General features: G+C 48.7%; 1 protein-coding gene across 1 annotated transcript in view; it reads left to right on the top strand.

Moving 5' to 3' along the window:
• Positions 1 to 13,518, top strand: part of MAP7D3 (MAP7 domain containing 3) — a 34,179-nt gene extending 20,661 nt beyond the window's left edge. Inside the window, exons 10-20 of the mRNA XM_035009242.1 lie at positions 96 to 546; positions 1,092 to 1,216; positions 1,489 to 1,691; positions 3,311 to 3,440; positions 5,600 to 5,732; positions 6,735 to 6,839; positions 7,817 to 7,870; positions 9,150 to 9,252; positions 10,244 to 10,442; positions 11,337 to 11,608; positions 12,187 to 13,518. Of these exons, the coding sequence (XP_034865133.1) occupies positions 96 to 546; positions 1,092 to 1,216; positions 1,489 to 1,691; positions 3,311 to 3,440; positions 5,600 to 5,732; positions 6,735 to 6,839; positions 7,817 to 7,870; positions 9,150 to 9,252; positions 10,244 to 10,442; positions 11,337 to 11,608; positions 12,187 to 12,194 (1,783 nt within the window). The 3' untranslated portion in view covers positions 12,195 to 13,518. The remainder of the gene's footprint in view (positions 1 to 95; positions 547 to 1,091; positions 1,217 to 1,488; positions 1,692 to 3,310; positions 3,441 to 5,599; positions 5,733 to 6,734; positions 6,840 to 7,816; positions 7,871 to 9,149; positions 9,253 to 10,243; positions 10,443 to 11,336; positions 11,609 to 12,186) is intronic.
• The last annotated feature ends 1,718 nt before the right edge of the window (positions 13,519 to 15,236 follow it).

The raw sequence follows: 15,236 nt of genomic DNA, 5'->3' as shown, positions 1-15,236 counted from the left end.
GTGGAAGCGGCCCCCGGGGCGAGCGTGGAAGCGGCCCCCGGGGCGAGGGTGGAAGCGGCCCCCGGGGCGAGCGTGGAAGCGGCCCCCGGGGCGAGGGTGGAAGCGGCCCCCGAGGCGAGCGTGGAAGCGGCCCCCAAGGTGAGTGTGGAAGAGTCCTCTGAGGGGAACACGGAGGCGTCACGTGAAGCAGGTATGGAAGCACTCCCCGAGAGAATGGAAATGTCACCTGAAGTGAGCGTGGACGTGTCGTCCCCCGAGGCAAGCGTGGACCCGTCCCCCAAGGTGAGCCTGGACTCATCTCCTGAGGTGAGCCTGGATGCATCCCCTGATGTGAGCATGGAAGCGTCATCTGAGGCCAGTGTGGAAGCCAGTGTGGAAGCGGCTCCCAAGGCTAGTGTGGGCCTGTCACCCGAGGCCACGGTGGAAGCATCGCCTGAGGCCAGTGTGAAAGCACTCCCCAAAGAGAGTGTGGGAGCGTCCCCTGAGGCATCCCCCAAGGTGGGCACGGAAACATCTTCCCAGGTGAAAGTGAGCGACTCTCCACAGGTTTGTCAAGTGCCCTTTATTGATAAATTTTCTATTAAAATCTGTATATTTAGTTGTATAGGTCATGATAGGTTAGGTTTCACAACATAAGCAACTTGTTAATATTTATAGCATTCTGTAATAAAATTAGTAAAATAGGATAACTTTATTTAAAATTCTGATATTTGTTGTATAGTTTCCCCTCAAAGCTGGAATATTAGTTCATTTTTAGTAGCAGGGAGTTACTGTTATTTGAACTGTTTCTAAACTATGAAGAAAAGTTTTTTTGAGAAATACTGCAAACCTCTTAATCAGGATTTAGAAATAGAATTAGGTTTTGAAGTGAAAGATGTTTTACGGTAATTATTTCTGTGACCTTGAATTTTGTAATCTGAATGGTTAGTCAAGAAGAATATATTTGTACCTAATTCTCATGCTTGAAAAGAAAATGGGGAGTTTAAGGAGCTCTAATTGTATTATATTCAGGGTATTTTTGTCTAAAAAAAAAAAGCGAGCTGCAGTAAGTAAATGCTCATTTCTTAATCTGATGATCTTGCTCTGCTCAGAAATCGGAGCTGGACAAACAGGCCTCAAAGCCTGCTACCAAGAAGCGCCTGGTGTCACACATACCGTGTTATAAATGGCCGTCTTCTGTGAGTGCGCGGCGCCCGCCTTCCCCCGTCACTGTGAAGTAAGTGGCTTATTTGCACCTGTTCCTCATAGGTATTTTACCAGGATAAATTTCACATCAGTGTTTCACAAATGAAATAATGTAGTATACATTACAATGTAAATATAAAGAGGAAAAAACTTTTAAAAATGGATTTACCCCATCCTAAAATAGTATTTCATAATATCAAGACATGATATTTTATGAAATGGCACATTATAAACTTAATTAGCACATATCTATTACAAAACCATATCAGTTTTCCCCCATTAACGGTTACTTTTTCCCAGCAGGCAAATGCAAAAGAATCGCCCCCCATCACCATCACCCGTCATGTCAAAACAGTCACAGTCTCCTCTTTCCTATAAAATAATCCCTGTTCACCGTAGCCTGTTGGCACAAAATGCATTAGGTACTCTTGGAAAGAAAAGAGAAGGAGTGCCTAAAACTGCTAACAGCTCCGAGGCTGTGAGCCAAAAGCAGATGGTCTGTGAAGGTAAGCTCCTTTACTAAGAAGTTTATTTTGGCAACATGGAAAATCTTAAGGTAGTTTGGGAATGGTCACCTTTGTTTTATTCCCCAATCTGAGGACTTCAGGGAGCGAGCCTTCTTTTGATAAAGAGAATTTAACCAATCATTGACACACTGTTTACTTTTCCTTGCCAGAGCTTCTTACTCACCCCCACCCCCTTGTTGTTTTGGGAAATCCATTTTTGGAACTGATGTTAAAAGTACTGGTTGGGGGGCACCTGGGTGGCACAGTCAGTTAAGCATCTGACTCTTGGTTTGGGCTCTGGTCGTGATCTCAGGGTCGTGAGATTGAGCCCCGTGTCAGGCTCTGCGCTCGGCATGGAGTTTGCTTGGGATTCTCTCTTTTCGCCTGCCCCCTCCCCTCAAATAAATAAACCTTAAAAAAAACAAAAAAGTACTGGTTGGATGAGCTCATTGCTCTAGGTGATCCCTGGGGTCCCTTCCAGCTCTGATAGTGGATGGTTCCATGAATGGCCCTAAGGTGTCGTCCATCCTTGGAGAGAGCACATCTGGCCATTTGTGGCTGAGCAGGTGTCCATTGAGAGCTGATGGTCATTTCCATACAAAGGCCATAACATTTTACTTACTTATTTATTTATTTTTAAAGATTTTATTTATTTGAGAGAGAGTGAGAACTAGAAAAAGAGCACACACACACAGAGGGAGAAGGGGAGAGAGAAGCAGACTCCCCGTGGAGCAGGGAGCCCGATGCGGGGCTCAATCCTAGGACCCCGGGATCATGACCTGAGCCGAAGGCAGATGCCCAACCGACTGAGCCACCCAGGCGCCCCAAGGCTGTAACATTTTAAATACACTAATAAATTTTTCTTTTGGAAGGATTTTCACAGTGATTTTTCTGATCACAGGAATAATCTTTTTCTTATAAATTATTCATTCCTGATGTCTTAAGATCCCTGTCATATGTGATTTATTTAAAATAGTCATCATGTGGACTGAAATAATTACAGTCTGCCTCCATGTGGTCACCTTATTTTACTGAATGTCTTAGTTTCTTTGGTTATGTAGTTAGCCACTGTATGATCAATCAGATATATTATTACCAGTGTTCATCTAAGTAGTAATTATTTAGTAAAAATTGTGCACAAATTTCAAAATGCATGCTGGATATATTTTTGTTTAGTCAGGTATTTGTATACTTCATATAGACTTTGTATACTTTCATATAGACTTTATGTATTTTATATACTTCTTATAGACTTTCTATACTTCATAAGTTTGTCTTCCTCTATATTCAGTGTATTTTAATCCTTTTCCCCATAAGATCAGTTTAGTCAAGTATCTCTCAAAACGGCTAAGCCAGAGTGGGAGTACATTATTTCATTTTGGAGCAAGTAGTTGTTAAAAAGAGACAAACTACTAATTCTGTTATTGGGAGTGGGGTTGGGGTTTTGAACCAAACCTGTTTTGTAATCACCTACTTCTAGATTGCTAGTTATTTGTAAATTGTAGACCGTGTGCATATTGTTTGGGTTTTTAACGTTGTTGGTTGTCTCGCATCTCTTTATTGGACTTAAGGGTGTTAAGTTCCCTAAGCTAACTGTTTTCCGTGTTAATTTCAACTAGAGTCTAGTAATAAAAGCACACCAGGGACTATGAATGCCAAGGAGGCAACAAAAATTTTGGCAGAAAAACGACGGCTTGCTCGCGAACAAAGAGAAACTGAAGAAAGAATACAAAAGGAAAGGGGGCAAAGGTCAGCACAAACCCACTCTTCCTATACACTCAGTCTTGGCCGGGGCCCAGATTTTGAAAGTCAAAATGTACCTTCAGGTTAGATGTACTATAGATAATCGAAGAGTAACTGACTTTTTCTTCAGTGTGAATCAGAAATGACTCGTTGCCTTCGAAACAAATGGGGAAAGCATCTCCAGCAGAGAGGACGCTGGTCTGTAGAGAGAGGGTGTAGTCGTCTGTGGTAGCCATGCATCGTGCGAAAAGATGCATGAGGAGGCCAGCACTTGGGTCAGGGTACCATATCTCCGCAGGAACATCCGAGTGATCACGCCAGGCCGTTTCTGTTGGCATTCACTGGGCTCAGCCCCTTTCTTTGTTTCAGAAGTCTTTTGGAACTTTAGAATTTGTAAACCTTGAAAGTGTACTTCCTCATTCATGTTTTGCTCGGGGTGCTTTCCAGTGACTTTTGTGACACCTCAATCTCCTCGGTCCTTCCCGGAAGGCTTTCCGTGGGCAGCAAACCTCATGTACACTTGGGTTCATTCTAACTCCATCGCAAGGTTTCCGGACCCTCAGTCTTGAAGCTTACTTGATTTAGGGCCCTGGAATACAAACCTCTGTCCACTGCCCGCACCGAATAACTACAGTCCTGAGTTTGTTTGAAAGTATTAAGTGTTTGAAATGCAGTCACATGCTTTCAGTACACTTTATATGGGTTTGGAAGAAAGAAGGGATGTTGTGAATAGCAAAAACATGTTAACTTGAAGAACATCATTGCTTCGTGTAAACAGCTCATTTAACATTTTATTTTATTTTATTTATGTATTTTAAACATTTTATTTATTCATTTGACAGAGACACAGCAAGAGAGGGAACACAAGCAGGGGGAGTGGGAGAGGGAGAAGCAGGCTTCCCGCCGAGCAGGGAGCCCGATGCGGGGCTTGATTCCAGGACCCCGGGATCATGACCTGAGCCGAAGGCAGACGCTTAACGGCTGAGCCACCCAGGCGCCCCTCATTTAACATTTTAAAAGCCCTGCGTACTGGTCATTGTGGATGGGCTTCCCTCTGGGCACCACTGGATCCTCCTTTAAATTATCATGTGTGAGATTGGGTGTGAACATGTGTATAATGAGGCCTTTTGGAGGGCCCCATGCGTTTAACAGTTAAGGAGTGCCATTTTTTCCTCTCCTTTTAAAATGCAGAGTAGCCCACTAATTGATCAAAATCTTTTTCTACTACCAAGAGCTAGTTTCCCCCATTTAAAAAGGGTAACATTGGGGTGCCTGGGTGGCTCAGTCGGTTGAGCGTCTGACTCCTGGTTTCAACTCGGGTCATGATCTCGGGGTCGTTGGATCAGGCCCTGCATCAAGCCCCGAGTTGAGCCCTGCTTCAGGCTCAGCGGGGAGTCTGCTGCTTTCCTTCTCCCTCTGCCTCCCACTTGCACAGGTGCTTGTGCACTCTAAAATCTTTAAGATTTTATTGGAGAGGGAGAGTTAGCACGAGAGGGGAGAGGGTCAGAGGGAGAAGCAGACCCCCTGCCGAGCAGGGAGCCCGATGTGGGGCTCGACCCCGGGACTCCCTGATCATGACCTGGGCGCCCCTAAATAAATAAAATCTGAAAAAATAAATAAAAAGGTGAAATTGTGTAAATTCTGTGCAGTAACATAGCAAATGTGGTGAGTCTGGTGTAAGTATAAGTTGTGTTCCTATATATAAGTGGTTTCACTGTAAAAATGCATGTACAGGGGCACCTGGGTGGCTCAATTGGTTGAGCATCTGACTCTTGGTTTCAGCTCAGGTCAGATCTCAGCCTCGCGTTGGGCTTCGTGCTGAGCGTGGAGCCTGCTTGGGATTCTCTCTCTCTCCTTCTCCCTCTGTCCCTCCCCCCAACTCCTGTGCGCACGTGTGCGGTGCACTCTTTCTCTCTAAAATAAGTAAGTGAATCTCGCTCTCTCGCTCTGTCAAATAAATAAAAATCTTTTTAAAAAAATGCATGTACGGGGGCACCTGGCTGCCTCAGTTGGTGGAGCATGCGACTCTTGATCTTGGGGTTAGGAATTCGAGCCCCATGTTGGACGTAGAGATGACTTAAAAAAAATGCACGTACGACTGCAAGCTGTATATGGTAGAGACTGAGACAAATACTAAGGGCTGTTTAAATGTGCTGTGTCATTAGCAAAACAAAGGACGTAGCAGGGAAAGCTGTGGAAGGCCAACAAGAAGAATTCTTGAAACTGGAAGATGGGCAGCAACAGAAGGAAATAAAGAAAGGATGTCCAGATCCAGAAGACCAGAAAGTGCTACTACAGGTTTGCTGGCTCTCTACTTTATCAGGGGTTGAGAACCAGATTCTAAAATTCATTTGAAACCCAAGGCAAAAAATCTGTTTCTCCAAGAAAGATGGTGAACAGATGCAGCCTTCTCTGGCTGCAGTTTTCCATTATAGTCTAGCTGCTACCCAGTGCTGCTGCAGGTCATGGCCAGCCACCCTTGGCAAAATCCTAGAATATTTTCCAAGTGAAACAGAAGCAGAAAGCTGAGAATTATAAATTAGTAGTTCTTTATTTTGTCTTTATAAACATTGCAGCTTGGTTTCAGGAAGTCCCATTGCTCGCACAGATTAAATGTCCTGTGTGTTTTCCCAATCCTGCGCTTTTTGGTGGCGCTCACAGCTGCAGTCCACATACCCCCTGAACAGAGACGATAAAAATTACGATTGCCTTTAAAAGTTTAAAGTCCTCCAGTTCCTCAGTAAGAATGTCTCACCCATGCAAATTCAGATCATCTGGTAAATAAATCCACAAACTGAGCTCAGACTCCACTCAGCTTGAATTACTAACACAGCCTACTTAATATTCCAGTTTTAGTGTATCACTTAATAAAATCAGTTGTATGTCGCATAAGTGGTTGTGTGCATTTGCATTCCTCGGGAAGCTACCTTTAAGGATCCTCCCAGTGCTTTTGAAAGGTGTAAGACTTTTGGCCCCTGTTGCTGTGGTAATGGATAGCTACATAATCACTGACTTTGGAACTGTAGTGGCCTGATGACCCCTGTGCTGGAATGGTGACCCTGAGGTCCTGGAGGGGACTGACATGGCTTCTAAATCCTCGACGATGGTTAGGCTGGTTTTGTGCATTTTTAGCTAATGTTTTGAAAACTGAGAATTTATGAATGTCGTGCGTATAGGTACTGTCAATCTGAAGGTTACATTCTTTTATGCTGGATAACCTTTATTTAACTTTTTCAGCTGTTGTTCTCAGTTATCACTCATATATTGAGAGTAAGTGGTATTTTTATGCAAATTTTCTAGAAAGGGGCCGCCAAAATAAAAGCTCAGGAGGAGGCTGAAAAACGCAAGAAGGAACAGGAGAGAATTATGTTACAGAATTTGCAGGAGAGATTAGAGAGAAAAAAGGTACTCTTTCTGTTTTGGGAGTTCGGTTCGTTTCGAATATAATGTTGGGCACATGATTTTAAAACGTGTTCTTCAGAGTCACAAGTAAGCGGTGTGCTAGCCTCTGGTAGTTTTCCCACTGCAACTCTCTTCTTCCTTATCCAAGGATCTCACCCTTCCTACGTAGAAGGGTCTCTCTTATTGACCTCACCTGTCCATCACGGACCACTGGTGACCAGTACAGTGACACCTCAATATCACAAACCCCTGGGAACAAAGCTCCTTTGAACAGAATCACTCCGGTCATGGGAGTGGTTGGTAGAAGTTAGTTTCTTCTGGACTGGGCTGGAAATTGCAGCAGCTGAGTGGGAGGGAGCAGCAGGTGCAGGCTTCTCTCAAAGGCCGAGGTGCAGGCCGTTTGTAGGGTGGGACCTCACTGTGCAACTCATTTGGCTTGTCTGGGGTCAGAGGAGGCCCCAGTCCAGGCTGCAAGGCCTCTCTGTTGGGAGATAAGTCACCCTGAGGAGGCCAGGTGTGCACCAGGGAGAACATTCTTTCCCTCCCGTGTGTGTACTCTTTGCAGCCACAGACTTCTGACAATGTCACATCATTGGGGTGCATTCTTTTCATTAATATCCGCTTCAGTCATGGTCTGTTCAGACTAAAACGTTAAAAAGTCTTAACTGGTTTGCAATAGTATGTGCTTCTAAGTCATGAATTTCTAAGTCTACAAAATTAGTAGGAGTGAAAGGTAATTGGATTTCGGGGTTAAGATGGCTGGTTTAGCTGCTACCCCTCCAGATGTTTCCTGGATGGCGGACACTGGGGTTGGGAGGACCGCGGCAGCCGCCTCGAGGTCTCAAGGTGGTGAAATCCGTGGCTTGGGAGCAGTTCTGATGCATCTGCTTGTGGAAAATGGAAGTAATCAACTTCTTCGGGACCGCTGGTTTTTTTTTAAATCTGTATTCATGTTTGAATTTTTATTTCCCTTTAAATAGAGAATTGAGGAAATTATGAAGCGGACAAGAAAGACAGATTCAAATGCCTCAAAGGTAGTCTATGTGTCCCCACCAGCAGTGCGTAAGAAATCCTGTCGCTTCACCTTCTTGCCGACTTTGCCATTTTTGCCAGTCTGGTGGTAACTCAAGCATCTCGCTCGCATGTCCCTGATTATGAAAGAGGTGGAGGAGCACATTCTATCCTTAAGTAGCTGTCCTGTTTTTTCTTGTGTGAGATGCTTGTTCGGGTCTGTGCCCAAAGCCTTTGGGTTGATACTTGTCTTTTTCTCACTCACTTGTGGTTCTTCAGCTGTTCTGGATGCTGCTACTTCCTTGCTTGTTTGTGCTGCATCTATCTTCTGCCAGTTCGCAGCCTGTCTTAACGCGCGGTCTGCTGTTGCATAGAAGTTCCTAATTCGCACACTACCGAGTTGATCAGTAGTTTTTGATGATTGATGAACTCGAGTGCCTTTTCATCTGCTTTTTGGCCATTTGGAGATCTGCTTTGGTGAAGTGCCTTGTCAAGTCCTTCGTCCATGTTTCTGTTTGGTGGCTGGCCTCCTTTTTACTGATGTGTTGTTTTCCCCCCTCTGCTTATGGGCCCTGTACATGTGTAGTGGTATTGCTGTGGTTTGCCTCATACTCTCGTATAATGCCTTTTGATGGACAGAAGTTCATTTTCATGAAATCAGATTGAGCAGTTTTTTTCCTTTATGGTAAGTGCTTTTTGGGGGTCGATCTCACAAGAATTTGCTTACCCCAGCATCCTGTCTTTTGAGGCATCTCATGCCTCTAAGGCCTCTTCCCTCCAAATTCTATGCCCTTTACCCTTTGTGCTACCAGACTGGTATTTTAGCTCTTTCCAGTTCCCCAGTGTGGTCATTCATATCATGACAATTTAGAATACAAATGTCATTTCTGGAAAATGCAGCGAGTCACCACCTGAAAGCTCATTTAGCCTGCTGGCCTGAGAAGTTTCCCCTCAAGAGGCAGCCAAGAATTTTTTTTTTTTTTTTTTAGCTGTTCCATCAGTTGGCCCTACGTTGGCTTAGTTCGGACTCTGAGCAGGCAGAGACCCCATGCCAACCATGGCTCCCACTCGGGGAAGTCTTTCATTCTTGGAGTGTCTTTCCCTAACTGAAAGACACAACTAGGGCCACCTGTTCTGTCCCCTGGAGTCTTGGGGCCCAAGAGGTTAGATTTTCTTTACCTCTTAATTGAAATGATGAAAAATAGCCATCAGTCAGTCCAGCATGAAGCCTGTTTTCTTTGAAATAGCCAAGTCAGGCTGATGGAATATTAGATGTAATCGTGACTTCTTTTCTCATCCTAGGCTGCAGAACCATTTGTTGATAACACATACGAGGAGGACGAGGCGGACGACGAGGACGAGTCGGAAAGTGACGACGGTTCCTTTGATGACCTGCGTCCATCAGGTTTGCTTGCCTTTTGAGTTCTGTTAGTCACCATGTAGGAGTTGGACTGTCTGGGTTCATCTAGGGGCTCCTCTGCTTCTGAGCTGTGTGGCTTTGGGCACCTTACTGAAGCTCTCTGTACTCAGTTTCCCTACCTGAAAAAGGGGAAGCGAATGTGGTCCTCCTAGGGTAGCACGAGATTGCAATGGGGTGATCCACGTCGTCCTAAGAACAGTACCTGACGCATAGGCAACTCTCGGGAAAGCCCACTACGGTGGCGACCGTTATTCTTGTACAGCTTGTGCTGTTAGGCTGTGGGTAGTACCTCTCACCCGGATGCGAGGCTTACGAGCACGTCCTGGCTCCCGGCCTTGTACGGCACCCGTGACCGACCGCAGGCGGACTGCCGCTTTCCAGCTCCCGGAGAGAACCGTCCCAGCTGTCTGAGATGCCTGGCCGAGTCCCTCCTGGGTGGGAACTGCTCTGTGCAGCAGTACGAGGCACTCTTTACCCCACAAACGGAAACGAACATGCAAGTCAGGCCCTCTACTGGGGCAGCAAGGACACAGAGGGGAGGGGACCTCGCCTCAAGGGAGCCCGTGGCGAAACGGAGGAGCACACGGTGACACGGCTGCCGGCTGGTTGGCCCAGATGCGGCGAGAACAGAGCAGGCGGAGCAGGGCCAGGTGCAGGCAGGAGGCAGCAACTAGAATCGAGGCTAGAAGAAGAGTCGGGAGGAGGGGTAAGCAGCCCGCTGCCCGCTGCCGTCTGGCCTGCCACTCTTGCCTGGCAGAGGAAGGAGGGCAGGTTCCTCAGAGGTGGCCCCTTCGTGCTTTGAGGCCGGAGCAGGCCCGTGCGCTGGGCGGCACCCTGCACCCCACCATCCCGCTGCATGGCCCTCCCTGCCTGTAGGCGGCCGCTGTGCCCTGGCCCACCACCATCACAGCCTTCGCCTTCTGTTGCCTTCGTTGTCAAAACTCCAGTTTTAATCTTCTTCCTTTTGTTTTCCAAGCCTTTATAAATGGCATGGATTCATCCACAAAACTCAAAACACATTTTAAAAACATGAAGAAGAACACTCCCAAGCTGGTGTTTTTAGACGCCACTTCTGGCCAAGTCCATAGAGAGACAAAAACATTTTTTAATGGCGACATGAAAAACTTCAGACAAAAAAGTGCGAAAGACCCTTTGGCTCAGGCAAAGGGTACCAGGTGAGTCACTCAGCGAGTTTATCAGAATAAACTTGGTGGGAGTCCTACACCACATTATTGACTGAGCTCTTAGTTTGTACCAAGCACGGTGTCAAGTACTCCCAGAAATAAACTGATCCCCACAGCAGCCTTACTAGGTAAGGGCTATCATCTTCACTTTTACAGACGAGGAAACTGAGGCACGGAGAGATGACGGGCCTTATTTGCCCAACATGCCGTTGTGATAGGGCAGAGCCCACATTCAAACCAGATACATCCGGCTCTAAGCTGTGCTTTTGTGCCCACTGGTTAGCATTTGCTCATAAAACCTGGCGGGGGCCGGCGGGGGGGGTGGGCATTGAGTGACTGCTTCGTACCCGGTGTTTGATGTTGCCTATTCTGATGCTCATTGCAACCCTGACTTCAGTATGGATGTCATTTTACATACGGGGAAACTGAGGGTCAGAAGTTAGGTCGGAAGAGTGGGAATAGGTTCTTAGGAAGGCTCCCTGGGGGTTGCTTAAAAAGATATGAACCTTCAAGGCCCACGGGAACATGAGGGGCCGAGAGGCGCAGTGACGGGCTGGACCGAGCCCTGGAGCGGGGAGAGCCGTGTCCGTCCTCCCTCCACGGTTCCGCCCGAGTCCCGGATCTGCGTGAAGTGGGGACGGGGCTTCTGGAGCCCTGTGTGCTCAGCTGCTCCTGGCCTTGCTTAGTGTTTGCTGAACCCTGGAACTTGGCAGGACACAATTTGGAAACCAGTGTGGTCTGTGATCTCCAGGCTCCCTTCCCGCCTTCCCATGCTAGGATTCTGAAGGAGAAGTTCCTTATCCTTCGTTTAAGGATAAAGCTGCTTTCAGGACAAAACCTTGGTTTGGGGATAGTCAGGATTCTAACCCAGGCATCTCTTACCAGATCGTCCAGCAAAAGAATGACGAGCCGAGCAACAAAAACCAGAAAGGCAAGTGAAACCTGTAACACCGTGGGACCCTCCAAGAGTTTATATCCAGAGGCACAGGAGTGGATCTGTGACAAAATTATTGACATCAGAAATGAGGCAGAGTCCCTTATGTCCAGTATCCCTCCTGATAGCCGAAAATACCATCTGAAAGGTTCCATGACATTCCACCAGAGTCCCCCGTTGCCTTTACACAACAAGAAAAGCAAATCTGTTCCTGCTCCATCGGGTAAGGCCTCCTCCTGTTTTTACGTTGCTTGAAAGGCAGTTGGCCATGAACCCTCCTGCTTATGGCTCTTCCAGGGCCTTCTTGGCACCCTGTAACTTTGAGGCAAGTAGGGAGATGGTGGTGGGTCTGAAGGCTAGTTTGGTATCAAAGGGTCTTCCATTAAGTTGGTTTTGAGAGAGTAAATGACTTGATTCTAGTTTTGATGCCCTGCGTTTCCTACCAGATACACAAAGTAGGTTCTCGTCAGCCCCCCTGATCCACCAACTGCTTTCTAGCATGCAGATAATCATTTAGGGCACAGGGTTAGTCAGCCCTTTGGACTTAGTCTCCCAGCCTGACTTTCCAAAACCAAAAGGCCTTTCCTCTTCTTTCTTTTAAGAAGCTTTCTTTGAAATTGAGAGACAGCTTGGGCCTGTTTGGGGGTTGGGGTCCTGGGGGCACCAGTGTGTCAGCAACGTTGGGTCAGGGAGGGGGGGCGTTGCGGAAGGTCCCGGGCCCACCACAAAGAGAGGCTGGGGCCCAGTGGCAGTAAGACCAGCATCTTCTCTACTGTTCTTTTTCTTTTTCCCTCCGGTCAGATCTGTAAACTTCGCGCAGCCCAGAAGAGAATTCGTCATCTACTCTGGATCTCAACTTCCAGACCCCCTAAATTTTGTGCCTCTGACTACCAAAATGACCATCAAAAACAGGGAAAACATCAGACAGACACCTTAATGTCACCTTAATGCTCAGAAGCAGGTTATCATCTTGACTCTTGCCAACAGCAAGGGCTCTGAGTAAAGAGTCATTTTTGTTTTCCTGTAAAAACCTCCACTGTCTCGTTCTTGTTTTCCGGCCGGGGTGTGTGAGCGCGCCCAGCAGTGGTCACTCTTGAGTTTCTAAGCCGAGGGGGAATTTTCTCTCTCAAAGTACTGCTTATCCCGTTTAACAGGTACCTTACTTCAGCAATTCAGAACAGACGTTCGATCTCGTAGAGGCCGTATGGGGTGTGCGAGGGACTCGGGATTGCTCACAAGAGCTCTGCTGGCTTGTTTCTAATAATCAGGAGGTTGCAAAATGTAGTACGTCACATGTTACCATTACGTCTGCATGTTTTTAACTCTGCCATCACCCGAGTGCACAGGCCCTGGCACCCCGAGATGCTCCAGGTCCTAGAAAGTGTGCCCTCGGGACAGTGTTAGCGCCTGCCGTGCTCATCAGTGTTACTTTGTTGAAGTGCACCTTGGGGGTTTATTTCCAAAACTGTGCAGTGGTTTTATTGTACCTAAAGCAGTATCTGGCTGCTGTCCGGCGGGGCACATGCCATTCCCCTGGGTGTTGGCAGCAGGTCGTCTTTGGGTCCTCGTGCCCGCCAGGCCTGCGCTTTGGGGTGCGGGCCCAGAGCTGCTTGCCTTTCCCTAGCCACTGGCTGCGAGTGAGCACAGAAGCAGTGCCATTCTTTGGTCCCCGTGCTAGATAGGCGTGCACGCACGTCTGCCCGTGCATACACGTCCGCGCACACACAGGATAGGTTTCCTGAAATCCGTCAAATTCTGCTTATACACACCATCGACTAAGACTTGAGTGCACAAACCCCTACCCCTGATGGGTTTTCTGGTGAATCACAACGAGTTTCAGGCAGGCCTGTGTTCCTTTCTAGCCACCAGCCTTGGATTAGTGAAAGGAAGGAATTCTTTCTGATCCCTTAGTTCTTGGCCGTTCAGAGGACTGTACCGTTGTTGCGGATTAGAGCTTGGTGCCTTAGAGTTGAAAACTGTTTTTATACCCTAGCTCTTTCGTATAGAAGGCAGAGACAGTCATCCTGACAAATGAGTTTCTGGTATTTTTCTGCACAAATGTCACATGTTGGAACACTGTTACACCCGCATTTGTATGTGTGCTCTGTAAAATAAACTTTGCAGATAAAGCAAGTTTTCTTTTTCATTCTCATCACAAAACACGTACTGCTCGCTGCTGGTGCTGTAAAGGGGTCCCTAATAGGTAACCAGGCTTTGAACGGAGGCAAGTGGCAAGTTCCGTGGAAGGCGAGCAGATCCTCCGCTGCCCGCCTGCAGCTCCCGGTGACGTGGCAGAGCTCCACTCGTGGGGCGCCGAGGTGCGAGCCTTGGCATTCTGTGCCCGGCTCGGTGCTTGTTAGCCTTGCCGGCCGTGGCTCTTCGCTTCTCCCTGAGGCCGTGACTGTAAAGTCTTCTTCTGTTGGGCCGCCTGGGCGGCGCCGTCAGTGAAGCGTCTGCCTTCGGCTCAGGTCACGATTCCGGGGTCCTGGGATCGAGCCCCGTGTCCCCTCTGACCCTCCCCCCTGCTCATGTGTTCTCAGTAAATAAAAAAAAAAAAAAATCTTTGAGAAAGCTTTTAACTGTGGTGAAATCCATATTCACCACCTGTATCTGGTTCCAGAACATTTTCATCACCCTCAAAACACCCGCCCCCTTTAAGCAGTCACTCCCCACACCTCTCCCCAGCCCTTTTAGGGGCCTCACTCTCAGTGCCTGGCACGGAGGAGAAGTCTGCGCGTGCGCTCGGGCCGTGACGGGGCTGTGACCGTGCACATCTCCGGACCTCCCCTTTCCCGTGCGTGGCTGACCCCGTGTTCTGACCTACTGCAGGTGTTCAGTGTCCCACCCGGAGACCTGGGACACATGTTCTGTTTTGCTCGGTTTTGTTTTCGTCGGGCGAGGTCCCCGTTTATCCCGTCTTTGGGGTCTGGTGCCGAGGAGAACGGTGGCGCCCGGCCCCACTTGGCCTTCCACGTTGTGGGTCCAGCTGCTGCAGCTGCCCCCCCCAGGATGCCCCGGGGCGCGCGCACCACCCGCAACGCGCCCACAGCTCCCGGGTGGTGCACCCTGGCCGAGCCCCCCTCCTCTCTCTGGGCCGGTGCCCTGGAACCTGGTGGGGGGGGTGGGTACAGGACACCTTGGTTGCCTCACGTGTTCTTTCCTCTCTGGGCAGTTTCTTGGGGTCTCTGCCCCTGAGGGACAGGCCCCTAGCTTCTGCCAGTGGGTTCTGTGTGGGAGCCCGTTTCCTGCGCCCGCGTCATCTCGCGCAGGTACGAAGCCTTGGGACAGTCCCGCCCTCTGGCCGCCGCCGCCGGGCGCTATGCCAGACGGGGACTGCAAGTCCTGAGTCTTCGCTGAGGTGGCAGTGAGCTTGCTCTGGGACGTGGCTTGCGTTTTCTTTTTCTTTTTCTTTTTTTTAAGATTGATTTGAGAGCGAGAGAGCACAAGCAGGGGGGAGAGGCAGAGGCAGAGGGGAGAAGCAGGCTTCCCTACGGAGCAGGGGGCCCGACGCGGGGCTCGATCCCAGGGCCCCGACGCGGGGCTCGATCCCAGGACCCCGAGATCATGACCTGAGCCGAAGCCAGACGCTTCCCCGACTGAGCCACCCAGGCGCCCCTTGGCTTGCGTTTCCATGCGACTGTGCTATCATCTCGGAGTCCCCTTTTAGTCCCGAGGAATCCCTCCTTGTGGCGAGAGCCAGATCAGGAGGTGAGGCAGAAATCGGCCGCAGAAGCCTGGAGGCAGGCTGGCCGCCACATTCCATCAGGGGCCCATTCCCGGTGGCCCTTTGGGGCCCCCGCCCCCCGGGGCCATGCAGGCCTGGTTTGTGGAAGCAGGCCCTGGAAGAGGCC

Source organism: Mirounga leonina, unplaced genomic scaffold, assembly GCF_011800145.1.
Source record: "Mirounga leonina isolate KUSES-001 unplaced genomic scaffold, KU_Mleo_1.0 Mir_101664, whole genome shotgun sequence".
NCBI lineage: Eukaryota > Metazoa > Chordata > Mammalia > Carnivora > Phocidae > Mirounga > Mirounga leonina.
This window is presented reverse-complemented; position numbering and strand designations above follow the sequence as displayed.